The sequence below is a fragment of the Mesoplodon densirostris genome, chromosome 14 (genome assembly GCF_025265405.1).
Source record: "Mesoplodon densirostris isolate mMesDen1 chromosome 14, mMesDen1 primary haplotype, whole genome shotgun sequence".
NCBI classification, from domain to species: Eukaryota; Metazoa; Chordata; class Mammalia; order Artiodactyla; family Ziphiidae; genus Mesoplodon; species Mesoplodon densirostris.
Window position 1 is genome coordinate 59284841 of NC_082674.1, and position 15901 is coordinate 59300741.

Genomic DNA, 15901 nt, shown 5'->3' on the forward strand with positions numbered 1-15901 from the left:
ATGGACCTCAGTATACTGTAAGAAAATACAGACCTCGAAGCCAGGAGATCTGGCTCTAAGTTGCCCTATCTGTGTGATCCTGGGCAAACCACTTAACGTGCAGAGGAGGAAGAGTGAGGATGCTGGAGCTCTGGTTCTTCTGCTAATCACATACTGACTAACTACCCTGAGCAGCTGACTTACAATTCTGAGTCTCTGTTTCCTCATCTGTGAAGTGAGAACAGCAACAACCTCACAGATTTGTTTTAAGGGGGGGAAAACGGTCACCTTATTTATGTAAAGTACCTAGTATGGTATCTGATATATGTGACGCCTCAATGAATAGTGGCTACTTTAAAAATAGAGTTTGAGGACAATTCCCTGGTGATCCAGTGGTTAGGACTCTGCACTTTCACAGAGGGCGAGGGTTCAATCCCTGGTCGGGGAACTAAGATCCCACGAGATGCTTGACGGGGCCAAAAAAAAAAAGGAATCTGAAAGAAAAACCCACCTCTCAGGACTGGGGAGCAAATGTGATCACGCAAATGAAATCACTGCAAATTATATATAGGACAGCTTAGATCCAAATCTCTTGGCTGTAAGGTCTGTATATTCTTGCAGCATTACTGAGGTCCACACAAACTAACAGTTTGGGCACCACAGAGTTTATATAAGTAACACAGTCACGGGAGTGTTGGATGTTCACATCTGCCTCATGATGTAGGTATTATTTTCTCCTTTTTACACAACACAGTACCACTCAAACGTCAGCAGGTATTATAATTTTTATAAATGTGTATGCTTTGTGGGAATGGATCTTTGCTTAGCCTCTATACATACCAAGTCTGGGCCTAGTACAAGATGGCCATAAGCCCAAAAGATGAAGCTAATAAAATCAGCCCCAAAAGCAATTCCTAGAGGTGAGCATCGCAGACTTACTAACATATAAACAGACTGCAAAGTAACATCATGGACGTAGTTTGCTAAGTTTGTTAAAAACCAAAGTCTTATTACTTTAGAGCCACATCTGGAATAGACACACAACAGGAATTCTATAAATATTCAAGAATTTTCTAAAGCAGAAGTTATTTTACTCTTTTATTAAAATTCATATATTCCCAGCTAGGGTGCTTTGTTGATAACAGTTTGCACTAAGGCTTCCTTGCCATGGGAGTGTGGTAGAAAAGGAGGGTATAAACAACTCTGGGACTACCCTGAGAATTTGCCATTTGGAAGGCATGGCAGCCATGAGGATGTGCCTTGCAGACCTTCGACTACCAGGGTGTAAAAGACCAAGTGGCCCAGCTATTGTGCTCCTGAAATCCACTGCCCTGTGTGCCCCGAGGCCACGCTTCCCAGAGGCTGCTCTCAGCCATAATGTCCCAGCCACAAGGATACTAAGGCAGGCCCGTTCCTAAAAGACAGGACTCCTGGACAATGCACCTTCCTTACCTTGTGTGGCAGGCAGTCCAGGTCACTTGGAGCCAACCTTCTCCTCCCTGCTCTGGGTCAGACTTCCGCGCTTTCTGATGGCTCTCCCAGCTTCCTCGGCACCCACTCTATTTTCTCGCACAGGGGCTATTTCCCCAAATAAAACCCTAGCTTCTTGACTCCTCTCTTGACCTGCTACTTGGAAGAACCTCCGTTATTTAGAATGTGATTACCTAAGATCCAGAGGCTCTTTTGCTGTTCATGGACTCAGTGCTTTGACCTGTACTTTCCTAATGTGGCTGGAGCCACAGCAAGTACGATTTCCTGGAGATTAATGTGGTGGACTAGGCTATGCAAAGGCCAGGACACACGTTTAGCAATACTGTACTAGCAATACTTAAGGTCTGCTGTCACCGCACCTCTGAACGCCCTGCACCTATCCCCAAGCAAAGGGAGTAGCTGTGGGGTTCTTGATTCTCTTTCAGATGTAGATCTCTGTATCTTACTATATTCCAACTTGCACTCCCAAAGAACACTTTCTGCCTGGGGGAGACACAGCTTCCTTTCCTGTTCTGTGCAGCCTCTGGCCACGGCAGCGTTAAGAATCAAGAACCATAAGGCGCCCTCTCCTGCTACTACAGCAACTGGAGTAGGACATGTGCTCACTAAGGCATGTCTTACCTGGCCTTTGGCTGGGTCTTTTTTGCAGCCGCCTCGCTGGCTTTCACTGGTTCAGGGAGCTTTGCAGGAATGGGAGAGTTCTATAGAATTGAAAGAAAAGTTTAATAGGACACCAGAGATTTTTTAAATAATTGCGATGTAACTGACATACATTATATTAGTTTCAGGTGTACAATACAATTGATTTGATATTTGTAAATACTGCAAAATGATCACCACAATCAGTCTAGTTAACATCTATCACCATACGCAGTTACAGAATTCTTTTTCTTGTGATGAGAACTTTTAAGATCTACTCTCTCAGCAACCTTCAAATATGCAATACAGTATTACTAAGTATAGTCACCATGCTGTACATTACGTCCCCATGACTTATTTATTTTATACCTAGAGGTTTGTACCTTTTGACTCCCTTCTCCCATTTCGCCCACTTCCCAAAACTCACCCCACAGATTTCTTTGAGAAAGAATAACCAGCATGATTGGGCCAATGGAAATACACATTAGGGTCTTCCGGAGTGGCTTCCAGACCCTGATCTCTGGTCTGGGAAGGGAAGAAGTTAACCTAAGTATATCCCACTGGACTCAGCCCCAGTCAGGGAGGCAAAGGATCTGAGAAGGGGACAGAGCAGCCTGAGTACAGCACACTCCACCCCCGTCATTCTCAACCTTCTGGGCCAGGCAAGAGCACTGGGGCTTGATCTCAGCTCCCTCCCCCTCCTATAGCACAGCTTAGAAGTGATGTTATGAAAGGAACGAAAAGAGGTCTGTAAGCTATACTTAAGCTCTCAGCTAGATCTTAGAGAAGTTGGTGCTGACTAGTGGGCCAAGCCAGGGTGCATCTAGCCTTCTGTGAGAACGCTGGGAGAAACCCACAGCCGCGGTGTGTGTGGTTGCTGAGCCAGCCCCTCTTCCCAGCATGTGAGGCACTGCTCAACCCACAAGGCAGGCGGAGCTCCTCGGGCTTGGATTCTGCACCATCCGTCTAACAGCGCCTCCTGTGGTTAGGGAGCCACGAGACCACGGCTGACCACCACTGAGCAAGTGCCAAACGGCTTGAGACTGGTGAAGCTTACTTTTTAAAAAACGAGTTACCAACCTGAATGCTTCCAATCCTATTTCACGTTATTTAACTTCATGAATGGGAAAGTGGGACAGCAAAAGGGATCACGTTGTGTTAGGTTACTGCACAGTATCCTTCGTTTTAATCTGGGAAACCCAAACCATGGAACACTAATAATGAAAGTGGCTTTTAGGAGGCACCTCCATTTCCTTCATGTTTTCAGGTGTGTGTGGGGAGGGGATTTGGGCTAGAAAATTTCTCCTAGCTTCTCTCCCACCCTCCAAGCATTCCTCTCCCAAGGGAAAGGGGGAACTTACTTGACTGATAAGACTGGGAGAGAAAAGTGAGCTGGTCTGGCTTGCCCTCGCCGCCCCCCCACCCATGGACAAGCCTGTCCCTCAGGAACCAGGCGTTCTCGGCTCACTCATGTGGCGCTAACGTTAGGGAGCCTGACTGGTCAAGCCACATTCCCTGACTCAGTCTTATCAGTAATAAAGCCAACACGCCGAGCTCCATCTGAACGATTCCCACATCTGATTCCAAATGTGGGAGTGAAAGAGAAGTGTTACTTATCAGCACCCTCAAGCTCCAGTAGTGACATCAGAAGTTCATTACTGGAGAAACTATAAAACAATTTGTGATTAGACATTTTTTACTACAGCATCCATTAGTAAAATATTCAAGAAAGTTGAATCATACTATGACATGAAAAATATGCCAAGACTACAAGAAGGGTGTTTGCAAGCACCGTACTCTGAAAACTGTCTGTAGAGTATAGGGTGACTACATGTAGAAGACATTCTGATGGCCTGACATATGTGGAGAGGGTAGAAGAAAAGGAGTGTGAGTTCCAGACTGGCCAGCAACAGAAGGGAAATCAAGAAAGGTCTGCTACAGCAAAGGAGGAAAGGGACAAGGGGCTTATGTGCCACTAGGCACAGGGGCAAGTCCAGGGCCTTGCCTTAGGGAAGCGGCCCAACCTCCTCTCAGTAAATACAACAGGCACGTTGGCTCTCAGGGAACTGGGACAGCTGACAAGGTAAAGTTGGTCAATCTTTACCCAAAGTGTTCAACTCAATCCCCAGGGTGTTTGCGTGTGTGTGTGTGTGTGTGTATAAAATTGCCTCAGTTTTATAATTAAATTATATGGGAAAATTGCATTCCCTTTATAGCAACTCCTTCATAGTTAGCTTTGTATGAATGCCCCCTACTAGATAAAGCAAGGGACGCCTTATTCATTTAAACAGCTGATTAATACCCCAGGAACACTAAATGACAATTCAATCATGTTTACTTCCCCTAAAAAGCACCTTTCACATACCTGTACATTTGGAATTGGGCATTCTTTCTTGAGTAGTTTAAATGAGAAGTAGGAGACCTGGTAAATATCTGGCCTTTTGTCAGGGTCTGGTTCCAACATATACCCTAAGATAAACATATATGAATTATTTAATAATACCCAAAGAGTTATTACATTAGCTAAGAAGCATAATTTCTCTATTACCAAAATTCTGTCTTTTTATAATTTTTATTTCTCATAAAACTCAGACAGTATGATGAGACCTTTTCTTCCCCTCTCAGAAAGGGAAGCTCTAACTTTCCTAAAATTTTAAACATCTGCAAGAAAATAACAAAGTTTTTGAATTGTAACAAAGATACTTTTAAGTTCATTCACATTCTATGCCCTGCACAACAGGGACTCAAGTTCTCAATGTGGAACTTAACACATTCATCTGCTGGTACCTAGGAAGTTCTGGCCTCCTTCTTTCATACTATCAGCTAGACAAATGATTTTTCTTGATAATTATAACCAAAACTCAAATTTCATGAATTTACTTATTATTCTTTTGTTGGAGGTACGAGCTGGTTTCCAATCTAAAAGAAATGACAAGATAACAAATACATCTCTGCTTTTACTGTGATCTATAGATCACGTGTCTGTTTCCAGATCCTTTAAGCTTCTGCTCCTTCTGAAGCTGGAAAAATCCCCAGGGGAAAACATCTTTGAGAAGACACACAAACACATACACATATACATGTAAACAGCAAGGTAAGGCAATTTATTGCTTAAGTAATCAAATGAATGGTTCGGACCCTAAGTTGAGAAAAGACGGATGAGGCTGCAGCCTTATGAAGGCCTTTGCAGAAGAGGCAGGAGCAGAGATGGTCCTTGAAGGCAGGAAAAAATTTAGTCAGTCAGGGCAAAAGCAGAGAAAAAGACATTCCAGGTAAGAAAACAGTCTGAGCAAAGACGGACTTGGAGAAAGGCAACAGAACGCTTTGTTGCAAGGAAAAGAGGAACCAAGAGGACAGGGCAGAGGTCTCCTTGTCAGAGAATAAAGGGAAATAAGGTGGGGAGGATGAAACCAGAATATATGGGACCATTGGCAAGCCATGAGGTTTACTGAATAGGGACATGATAGGGTGGTATTTTATAAGATTAATCTCACAGTGAGGGTGTGTTGGACAGACGGAGGCCAGTCCACCAGTACAGGCATGAGCCGACAGGGTCGGTCTATATTATGGTGACAGTGATGAGAACAGAGAGAACGTCAAGAAAACGGGAGAAACTTCAGAGAAAGCATTAATGCTGCTTAGGAAATGACTGACTCTATTCTGTCTTGCTAGCCAGATCCAAAGAAAACTTTAAATTTCAGTCATCTGGGCTTGAATGGCGACACCACTGATAGAAACTGAAAAGAGGAGAGGGGAACCTTGTACTGGGAGTGAAAGGGGGATGTGTGTATGCGTGCGGGGGGATAACAAGAAATGCATTTTCAGACCTGTGAGTTAGGGTGACAGTGGACTCTTCCAACAGTTTGTGAAGTGAAACAGATCAGATTTTAGGAAAGATGCCATGTTACAGACATTCATAAAGAGCTGTTTTTCGTAATATGAATTTGCTGCACAAAAGTAAAAAAAAAAATTTTTTTTACCAAAAATTCCTACCATTCTAGCAATAAATTTGGCGACTTCCCCATATTTCCTTGCAATCTCATTTACATAGCTGCAATTTTAGTACAGATATCAATATAATGCTTTACCTCTGAAAACATCCAACAGCCATTAAACACGATATTCCATTCCTTTAAATACTGCTCCCGCTTTTGTATTAATAAACGGAAGAGGCGGATTGATAAAACTCGTGTAAACTAGTATAATGGAATGGGTAGTCACTTAAAAGCTGCTACTATGTTAACTTGGGTACGTTACCTATACTTTTTGAGGCTCCGTTTCCTCATGTGTATAATAGGGATAATTATATTTACTATATAGCAGTGGTCTTTTGGCACCAGGGACCGGTTTCATGGAAGACAACTCTTCCATGGACGGGCGGGTGGAGTAAGGGGGGAATGGTTCAGGCGGTAATGCGAGCGATGGGGAGCGGCAGATGAAGCTTCGCTCGCTTGCCCGTCGTTCACCTGCTGTGTGGCCGGGTTCCTAAGAGGCCATGGACGGGTACCGGTCCATGGCCCAGGGGGTTGGGGACCCCTGCTATATAGGGTTTTAAGAATTAAATGAGGTACAAGTAGGCCTTCAACAAATGTCAGATGCTCCTCACCACATTTGCGTCTTCTATTTTCTCCAAGTGTATCCCCACCTAGGACCCAAAGTGCGTTACTCAGGATTCACAATCTGTGATTGTTAAAATGTGGATACTAAACATCTTGACCGAAGTAAAAAGATAATAAAAACCTCTGTTTCTTTAGCGTTCCAATACAGGGGGTTGAGCAGAGATTACTTATTCTGCCACCTGGTTAATGAACATTAGTACATATGCTTACTATGATGATACAAAAGAGTGGGGAATCTTAAAAACATTTTAAAGCATTGAGTTTAAATGCTTTTTATCAAAATCCAGTGATTAACCTAAATGAGAGGAAAAAACCTAGTTCCACAGAGTTATATAGTCTTAATTATGTATTCACTTCAGCCAATGCATTGCAATCATTTTAATTTGAGTTGCTTCCAGTTTTGCAAAGATGAATTTCTTATCGCTTGATATGAGTCAGCTGGACTCCTTTGGTACCACAGCTTTCATACAGACTGCAAGAGAACAGAGCAGTACTGTAATGCTCAAAGCCCAGTTAAGATTTCTGCTCGGGTGGCCAGCCCAGGTGTGAGACCAAGTTTAGATTTCTGGCAAAAAGACTCACCACTCTAACTAGACACCGTTACATGGTCTTTGAGTGACCAACAGTTATCAACTCATTTCTTTATTTGTGCATCCCACCCATCACTCCTGGGATCTAATCCCTTTATCCTCCAATCCATTCCTAGAGATTAGAAATAAAAATGTGAAATCAGAAACTTGAAATACTTACTAATTAGGCAATGCATATCTTGGGAATATCGAGAGTTATCAGGAATTGTGAAGTTTCCATCACAAATTGCCACTTGACTCTCTCCAAATGGCAAAGTGAAGTAGCATAATTTATACAACAAACATCCAAGAGCCTAAAAAAAAAAAAAAAAAGCAGATTGCTACTAGTGATTTATTTATCATAACTGCAAATGGGTCTGCTGAGAGATACTGGCACCATCCACATTTACAGCCGATCTAAACACTCTGTACTATTAACCCACTAGAAACTTGAATTTAGAACCAACATTACTGTTTATCTGCTAAGTTATAGTATTTCTATCCTCACTACCAAATTGTGCTCCAATAAAGAACAAGTATTCAGCTGGTTTTGCTCTTAAGAACTAGTAACACATATGTGAAAACCACCTAAATAATGGGCAGGTCACCCGAATAACTTTCACAGAGGTCTAAAGTAATTTTCTTTGACATGCTTCAAGAAGCAGTGCCTCATCACCTTGAGTCAAGAATAACCCTGAGGGATAAGTAGACAATGATATGGTACAGTGGCCACTCTTGCTATGGCACTGTCTGCATTAACTTGGGAGTTAATGGCCAAGACTGCTGACATCTGAGATGTGGATAGGTTAGTTGACACCTACCCAAATGTCTGCCTTCGTAGTGATGATTTTGCCACTGTACAGGTTGACCATTTCTGGTGCTCGATAGGACAGCGTTGTGTATCTACAATCAAGAGATTCATTTTTTGTTAAATATGTCAATGCTATAATTAAAAACCAGGGGTAGCAGAATTACTTTAAAAAAATATATATATATATATATATATATGTATATTAGTGGAGTCTAGTTCCCTGGGAGCATCCTGGAGAAGACAGTATGGAATATTAGTGCAGGTGAAATGAAGAGCTGTCCTTGGCACACACCCACGGCCCTCTAGCTGCAGTCCTTCCAATCTAAGAGCAGGTGGGGACGCAGACACTAAGGTATTAAATAAACTCTAAAAGCAACTTTTCTTGCTCCTCAAATAACAAAATCTTCTCCTGTAAATCCTCGTGGTCTGATAGTATATTTGGCTGATTTGTTTTTTTTTAAATAGTAATCCCTTTAGATGTGGCTCGACACAGAGATGTAATACTGGCTGGAACACTCAGGAGGATAAAGTGGGTCCTGGCTAGGCTGGGAGGTGGATGGATCTTTGCTGCCAGCATAAGGCTGAAACAACAGTTTTCCTCTTATCTCTGGCTCAAGAAAAGAGAAGGATAAGCTCGTCTTCAAAGTGAGAGTCTTAGTGTTACCAAGCCTGTGATTTGCGCTGCTAGAGTCTCTAGAGCCCAGAGGGCTCTGCGGTTTAGGTGCCCATCAGGGCCTTGGACCGTTAAGTCTTCCTGCCCCAGGCTTGGTTGCCAGGGGTGAAGCAGGAAAGGAGAGAGAGGATCAGGATATGTGTGCACTCTAGGCTGCTGATTTATGAGCAGTAATAGTGAGTGCTGGTGCCTGTGAAAAATCCAACACTCTGGACAACAGGCGAAAATGGGTCAGGTTCTTACTGGAATCACAAATCTAAAGAAGCTTTTTTTCTCGTGGAAGTCAGTGATTCACTATCTGTAGAGATTTTAACAGCCCTACGCACCATTAATTCCACTAGACTGCAGGTGAGCTCCTTATGAGCAGGAAGGAATACACAGCCATTTAGGTTTCAGTAAAAAGCACAACCAACTGACTGGTAATGTCACAGCTGTTGTGATCCCACTTAAAAGCATCACAGTACTTCTAAGGTGTGTGCACCTTTTTAAGGGCTATGTGATGTAAATCAAAAGATCTATGTATAATGACCATAGGACCATTGATAAAGTGCTGTAAGATTCTTTCATTTTACTCCACTGCTCATTGGTCATGAACCCCTTCCCCATCCTCCACTTAAAATCCAACAACCCAACTGCCAACATGATGATCTGAGACGAGGGGCAACTGACAAGCACCACTGTCTTCTCACCCTGACCTTCTCAATCATGAGCTGAAGGTAAAACTGCTAATCTGATAATGGATAAAATTCCGAGAAAGGAGGAAAAGCTTACTTCTTAATCTCATCTTCTACTGCATTGACTCCTTCAGTTTGTGGATTCTGGAATTTGTTGGTGGCACTTCCAAAGTCACACAGGACGTAGTGGCCTCGGTCATGCAAGAGAATATTTTCAACCTGAAAAACATCGCCCAGCCGCCCATTCCAAGATATCGTTTAGTAATGTGTTTGAAAAGTTGGTTTGCACACACATCAATAAGATACTTTATTTCTGATAATCTCATTAATGTGCACAGGAAAGTTATTCTCCTCTAAGTATGTCAACAGGGGTCATTCCAAGTGGAACAAAAAAAAGATGCACAGCAATAGGGTAAAAAAAGGAAATTCCACAGTGGGGAAGCAAGAGTCCCATTTTTCCAGATTTCTAGTCACATTTCTCAGCTCTGCAGAAATAATCCTTATAGTTTTAAGCCTCTGTATCTTTATTCCTGCCTTTCTTTCAGTCTAAGATGCTCCCGATGATCACCAGCTCCCTACCTAACTATCCAAATCCCATTCACCTTTCACATTCCAGTTCCAATGCCACCTCTTCTTTGAAGCATTCCTCAGGCCCCCACTCAGACAAATATCACTCCTTCCCTACGTTCCTTCAGTACTCTGTTCTTCCTGATGTCGGTGATTTCATTTGGGCCTTATAAACACATATATCAATTTCTTTACTACGATAGGTTAGGATTTTCTGAATTAATAAATATTTGCTATATTTTGGCTACTTCTCAATGTGATTAAAGGCCTGTGGGCAAATGCACAGTTCTCCTGTTAAAGTACCATCCTTATATATATATATATTTTTTGTTTTGTTTTTGTTTTTTTTGCAGTACACGGGCCTCTCACTGCTGTGGCCTCCCCCGTTGCGGAGCACAGTCTCCGGATGCGCAGGCCCAGCAGCCATGGCTCACGGGCCCAGCCGCTCCGCGGCATGTGGGATCTTCCCGGACCGGGGCACAAACCCGTGTCCCCTGCATTGGCAGATGGACTCTCAACCACTGCGCCACCAGGGAAGCCTCCATCCTTATATTTTTATAGATGAATTCTTTGGGCAGTGAGTTAGGAGTTCTGGGTAGGAGGGAGCTTCTGAAGACCAGACCCTAGTGAAATCCTTGGTATCAAAGGACACTGCCAAAGAAATAACAACTCCAAAACAGTGGGCACCACTGTACTCACGATGTATTAATTTTTGGTATAGGTGAATCGAGCTGACTGGTATGCTGGAGGACAGACCTGGCTATACGTGGGCAGTAAAATGGCAGCCAAAAAAATCTTGTTAGGTCAGTAAGTCTGTAGTCTCCATTGCCTTTTGTCTTCAGCCTTCCAAAGACTGATCACCTTTGGATAACAAAGGTAAGAGTAGACTATAAGCTCCTTAAGAACAAGCACAGATATTTGTAGTCTTCTCTACCAATGCCTAACATAGTGCTTAGAACAGAAAATGTTGGTTAAATGGAATAAACTAAAAAAGAGAAATGCATACAACACCCTGTGTGTGTGTGTGTGTGTGTCAGTCTGTCAGAAATAAGATAGGAGCCACCAAATACCCAGGCCCTTACAATTACTGCTAGTCCTTTTAAAAATATCTTGTCAATTATGATGTCTCTTGCTTCTATACTTTAATTCTTCTAAAATTATATACCATAAAAATGTTTATTTTATAGTCTGTATCTGCTAAATCCAATACCTAAAGTCTTTGCTGCCAACTGACTCTGTAGTTTATTGTTTCTTATTCCTACTGAGTGTCAGTCACGGTACTGCTGTGAGGGGTTTTGTCATTGTTGTTAACTCATGTTCCTTGGAATTCATCTGTGGGAAGCCTTGGAGGCCTGAGTTTAAAGTCTATTATTCTCCCAGAGATAATTCACTTATGCACCTGGGGCACTAATAACCTATAATCACTTTAATTTACAGTTTTGACCTCGGGATTTTTAGCCACACAGGCAGTGTGAACTATGACCATAAACTTGCGTGGATATGCTCTTGTGAATAAGAATTCTTAGGGGAGACTTGTTCCCCGAAGACAGGGCTGAGTCAGGCCAATATTTCCACCATCTACAGCTTTTTACAATGCTCATGAGTTTAATCTATGTACACCAAGTGAAACAGTCAGGCTATCCTGAACGTATACTCACTTTAGGAACCTAAAATAATTCCAACAAGGCAACATTAATATTTCCAATCGCATTTAGAGGTTTTAAAAAGAACTGCTACCATTTCCTGAGCTTTTACTAATACAACTACCACTGTCTCAGCACTTTACACGGATTATCTCATTCAATCCTCATAGTAACAATGTAATAATAATCCCTGTTACACAGACAGAGAAAGTGAGGCTCACAGTGATTAAGGAAGGAAGTGAACCTAGGCAATCCAACTCTAGAGAAGGACAGGGAATTGTCTTTCTGCCAGGGCAGGAAGCAGGTTAGAAGCAGAACAATTACTCCAAGCCCCCCATCCCCATCCTCCTACCCTGGTAGGGATGACTACACTCACCCAATGTACTGGATACAAGCTTAAGGCCAGGGGTATCTTAGTTCTTTATGTTCAGAAATGTCCCTATAATTAGGAACCTAGTCAATGAGGAACCAAGTGTCTAAATACTAGCCAGGCTGATTTGCTCAATGTCTGCTAAGCATTCCCCATATTGACTACTTTGTCTTTTTATTCAATTGCTCCCTCCACTAGTCAACTCCTAGCCATTCTTCAAGGCCTTGCTCAAGCCATAACTCCTCAGTAGAACTTTACATGGCCGCCCTACAAAAATCTACAGAACTTACCACTGCTAGGAAGGGATGACAAAGACCTTCCGTCCAAACCAAGCCATGCCCACTGGTTACTTACCCTCTAGTCTATGGCTGTTTTTAAGCTCCAACAGCAGAGTCAAGCAGTTGAAACAGAGCCTATATAGCTGACAAGCCTAAAATATTTATTCTTTGGCCCTCTGCAGAGAAGTTTGCCAGCCTCTGGTCTATAATTATATTATGCTCATGTGTCTCCTACAATACCTGGCCGGTATTTCACACACATAAGGGACCCCTAAGTCCCTTACTCAGTATCTTTCAGCAACCATCTTCCTTGCTGGCCTCATACATCCTACAGGGCGCCTGTGAAACCATGCTTCTCCTGCTGTATGTGTGCAGTCCCTTCCTGAATCAGATTCTCTCCTTCTAATGTTGGAATGTACAATCTAGAAAACTGAAAAGTGAATTCATATCAAAACACAAACAAGGTAGTTCTAGGGACCAAAATCACTGTTGGGGAAGGGAGGAAAGCTAAGTAGACAAAGGACAGAATAAAAGATGATGCACATCGGGGCTTTTTGTTTTGTCCCTCCCCCCCTTAAAAACTAGGTTTGTATTTCTGGTTAGTTCCAGACTGACAGAACTCAGGAATTATACTATATCTAACCTGGTCCCCAGTTGGCCTCCCTCCCTCCCACAAAGATAATATTGTACAAAACTATATTTACAGGAAAACCAGTTAAAAATTAAGGGTGTGTACAAAAATACACAAGGGAGCCAGAGATATCAATGTAGGGAAAGCCTGAGCAATATCAAAGAACTATCAATTCAGAGAAGAAGCATAATCCCTGCTTTGGTTACTGTGCAAGTCTACTGGGAGGATCAGTTGAGATTACGAAGGTGAGATCGCTTGGCCACAGCCACTTTAGCAGTAGCTGCAAGCTCCGCCCTCTCTCTATCCGTCCCTGTGTAACACCAGTGAAGACCTCTGAGCTCCAGATGGCTGCTGCCTGCATCATCGCCAGCACCATCATCAACAAAACACTTAACACAGAGCATGACACGTGGCAACCACACTGCACCTGGGGTTCAGAAGACCTCAGGGACTATTTTAGATGTCTGGCCTTGGACCAACGTCTTTGGGCTTGTTTCTCATCTGTAAAGTAAAGCTGATAATAATTCTATCACTGTTCTTATGAAGCAAGTAAGAGAATGAACTGTAAATCTCCCTATACACGTGTAAGATAGGTATTGTTATCATTCCTTTATTAAAGAAATACATTTGAACTCCTACTACCTCCTATTACGTGCCAAGTACTTTTCTCGGTGAACAAATCAAAGTTCATCCTCTTGTGGAGCTTAGGGTTTGGTTTTTTTGGGGGGCCACATTGCATGGCATGCGGGATCAAACTTGTGCCCCTGCAGTGGAAACATGGATTCTTAACCACTGGACCGCCAGGAGGTCCCTTATTTTATTTTTTAATTTTAATTTTATTTTATTTTTGGCCATGCTGCAGGGCTTGCAGGATCTTAGTTTGCTCACCAGGGATCGAACCTGTGTCCTCTGCAGTGGAAGCGCAGAGTCTTAACCACTGGACCACCAGGGAAGTCCCTCTCATGGAGCTTAGAGTCCAGTTGATGATTTAAAAAAAAAATAATAATAAGTATAACTGCCCGGTAGTGATAAATGTTGTGGAAAAAACCCCAGCAGATTAAATGTATATAAAATAAAGAAGGATGCTACTATAAACAGCACAGTCACCCTGATGAGGGGAGCAGCCATGGACCACGTCGGGGACAAGCATTCCCAGTAGAGAGCGGCCAGCATAAAGGCGCAGAGGTGGGAGCACACATGAGGTGTCTAAGGCACAGAGGCAGGCCTTTGTGGCTGGGGCAGCACCATCCTGGGCACCGGAAAACTGAAAACATGGGACCGGACATATTATGGGCTAGCGCTCTTATGAATGAGGAGATGAGATAATGCTGGGCCTTGGAGGAAGTGCAGGACTTAGATAAGTGGAGCTAGGAACAGGAAGGCACAGGGGCAGGATGATATAAACAACAATGGTATCAGCAACTAACAGAGCTTAATATAGGCTCAACCCTGCCCCATGTACGCTTCTACCTACAGTATTTTTTTTTTTTTTTTTTTTTGCGGTACGCGGGCCTCTCACTGTTGTGGCCTCTCCCGCTGCGGAGCACAGGCTCCGGACGTGCAGGCTCAGCGGCCATGACTCACGGGCCCAGCCACTCCGCAGCACGTGGGATCCTCCCAGACCGGGGCACAAACCCGCGTCCCCTGCATCGGCAGGAGGACTCTCAACCACTGCGCCACCAGGGAAGCCCATACCTACAGTATTTAACGAAATTCTTACACAGCCTCACTGTCCGTCTTAACACACGAGAGAACAGAGTCCAGTTACCTAACATGTCTGAGGTCACAAGGCTGCGAGGGCGGGATTTGGGCTCAGGCTGCCACACCGCTGGGACTTCACCCTCCCCTGCTGCACTGATGTGAGAGAAAGGAAACAATGAGGGCAGGTACCATCGTCCACCTGTGAGATGACCAGGGCCGAGAGAGATTCAAAGAGCTTAGGAAGGTCAAGAACCAACTGGATCTTCATACACCAGCTTCTGGAAGCTTCAGAGAATCTGCACGGTGACTTCGTTTTTGGCCAAGCCCTTCAGGAAGTCAGCCTGACGCTGGTTACCATCACTTACAACTGCCCCCCTTTCAGCTCATTGAGAGTTTAACACTGCTGACCTTACTCCCAACCTGTCAGCCTAAGAGCGTTATTAAAGTTGTCACTCCCAAATTCTGCTCACAGCTTTAGCTAAGGGGTCTGGAAAGCCACGTCCTCCTGACCTCTTCATCTTGACAATATTCCAAGCAGATACGGCATCCAGGCACTTCAGCCACAGAGTTTAAATTTTTACCACTGGAAGTTGTGGAGGATTAGATGCATGCAGGTTTTCCAACCTGTGACTCCAAAAATAGGACAAGCATCTTCATCCTATTGTACTTCATGAGATCTATATCTCCTTTCTGACAACTGAGGAGACATTCAGGACTTTTTCAATCTAGAATGTACTTATTAAGTCTTAACCCTTTCTTCCCCTTTCTTAAATGTTAGGACAAACATCATGGTAAAATACAGCAAAACCAAACAAACAGAAACCAAACTGAGAGTAAACGACCTTGGCCTTTGTTCTGGTTTGATCACTGAATTCACTGTGCAGGTCACAGCCTTTCTGGGCAGAGGCTTCACCGTTGGTAAAAAGAAAGGGCTGGCTAACGTGACCGTCCCAGGTCTAGGACACCCCATGATCTGCAGGAATGACCTCTATCATTCTTCAGAGAGACGGCAATTAAACAATGGGGGAAATAATGAAAATGTTAGAACTATGTCCTGGAGGAGAGACTTTCAATAAAGACCAGAACTTCTGTCATGGTTATTTTTAGAACATAAGCTGCTTAAGGACAGGGACCGCTTTCAGCTTATTTCCCCTCTGGAACTTGCAAGAAAGACCACACACGTGGTAGGCAGGGCAAGAGGGCCCTTTCTCAGTTCTGCGTGTGACCAAGCTGGCCCCCGCAGAGGGTGACACTGG

The 15901-nt window shown here is 43.5% G+C and overlaps 1 protein-coding gene across 13 annotated transcripts in view; it reads right to left on the reverse strand.

Annotated features, from left to right (window-relative positions):
• Positions 1–15901, reverse strand: part of AAK1 (AP2 associated kinase 1) — a 179450-nt gene that overhangs the window by 63279 nt on the left and 100270 nt on the right. For all 13 annotated transcript variants that reach the window (XM_060117890.1, XM_060117899.1, XM_060117892.1 and 10 more), the window contains exons 6-10: positions 9553–9674; positions 8119–8200; positions 7479–7611; positions 4475–4578; positions 2092–2171 (exon numbers count right to left, since the gene is read on the reverse strand). In XM_060117890.1, the coding sequence (XP_059973873.1) occupies positions 2092–2171; positions 4475–4578; positions 7479–7611; positions 8119–8200; positions 9553–9674 (521 nt within the window). The remainder of the gene's footprint in view (positions 1–2091; positions 2172–4474; positions 4579–7478; positions 7612–8118; positions 8201–9552; positions 9675–15901) is intronic.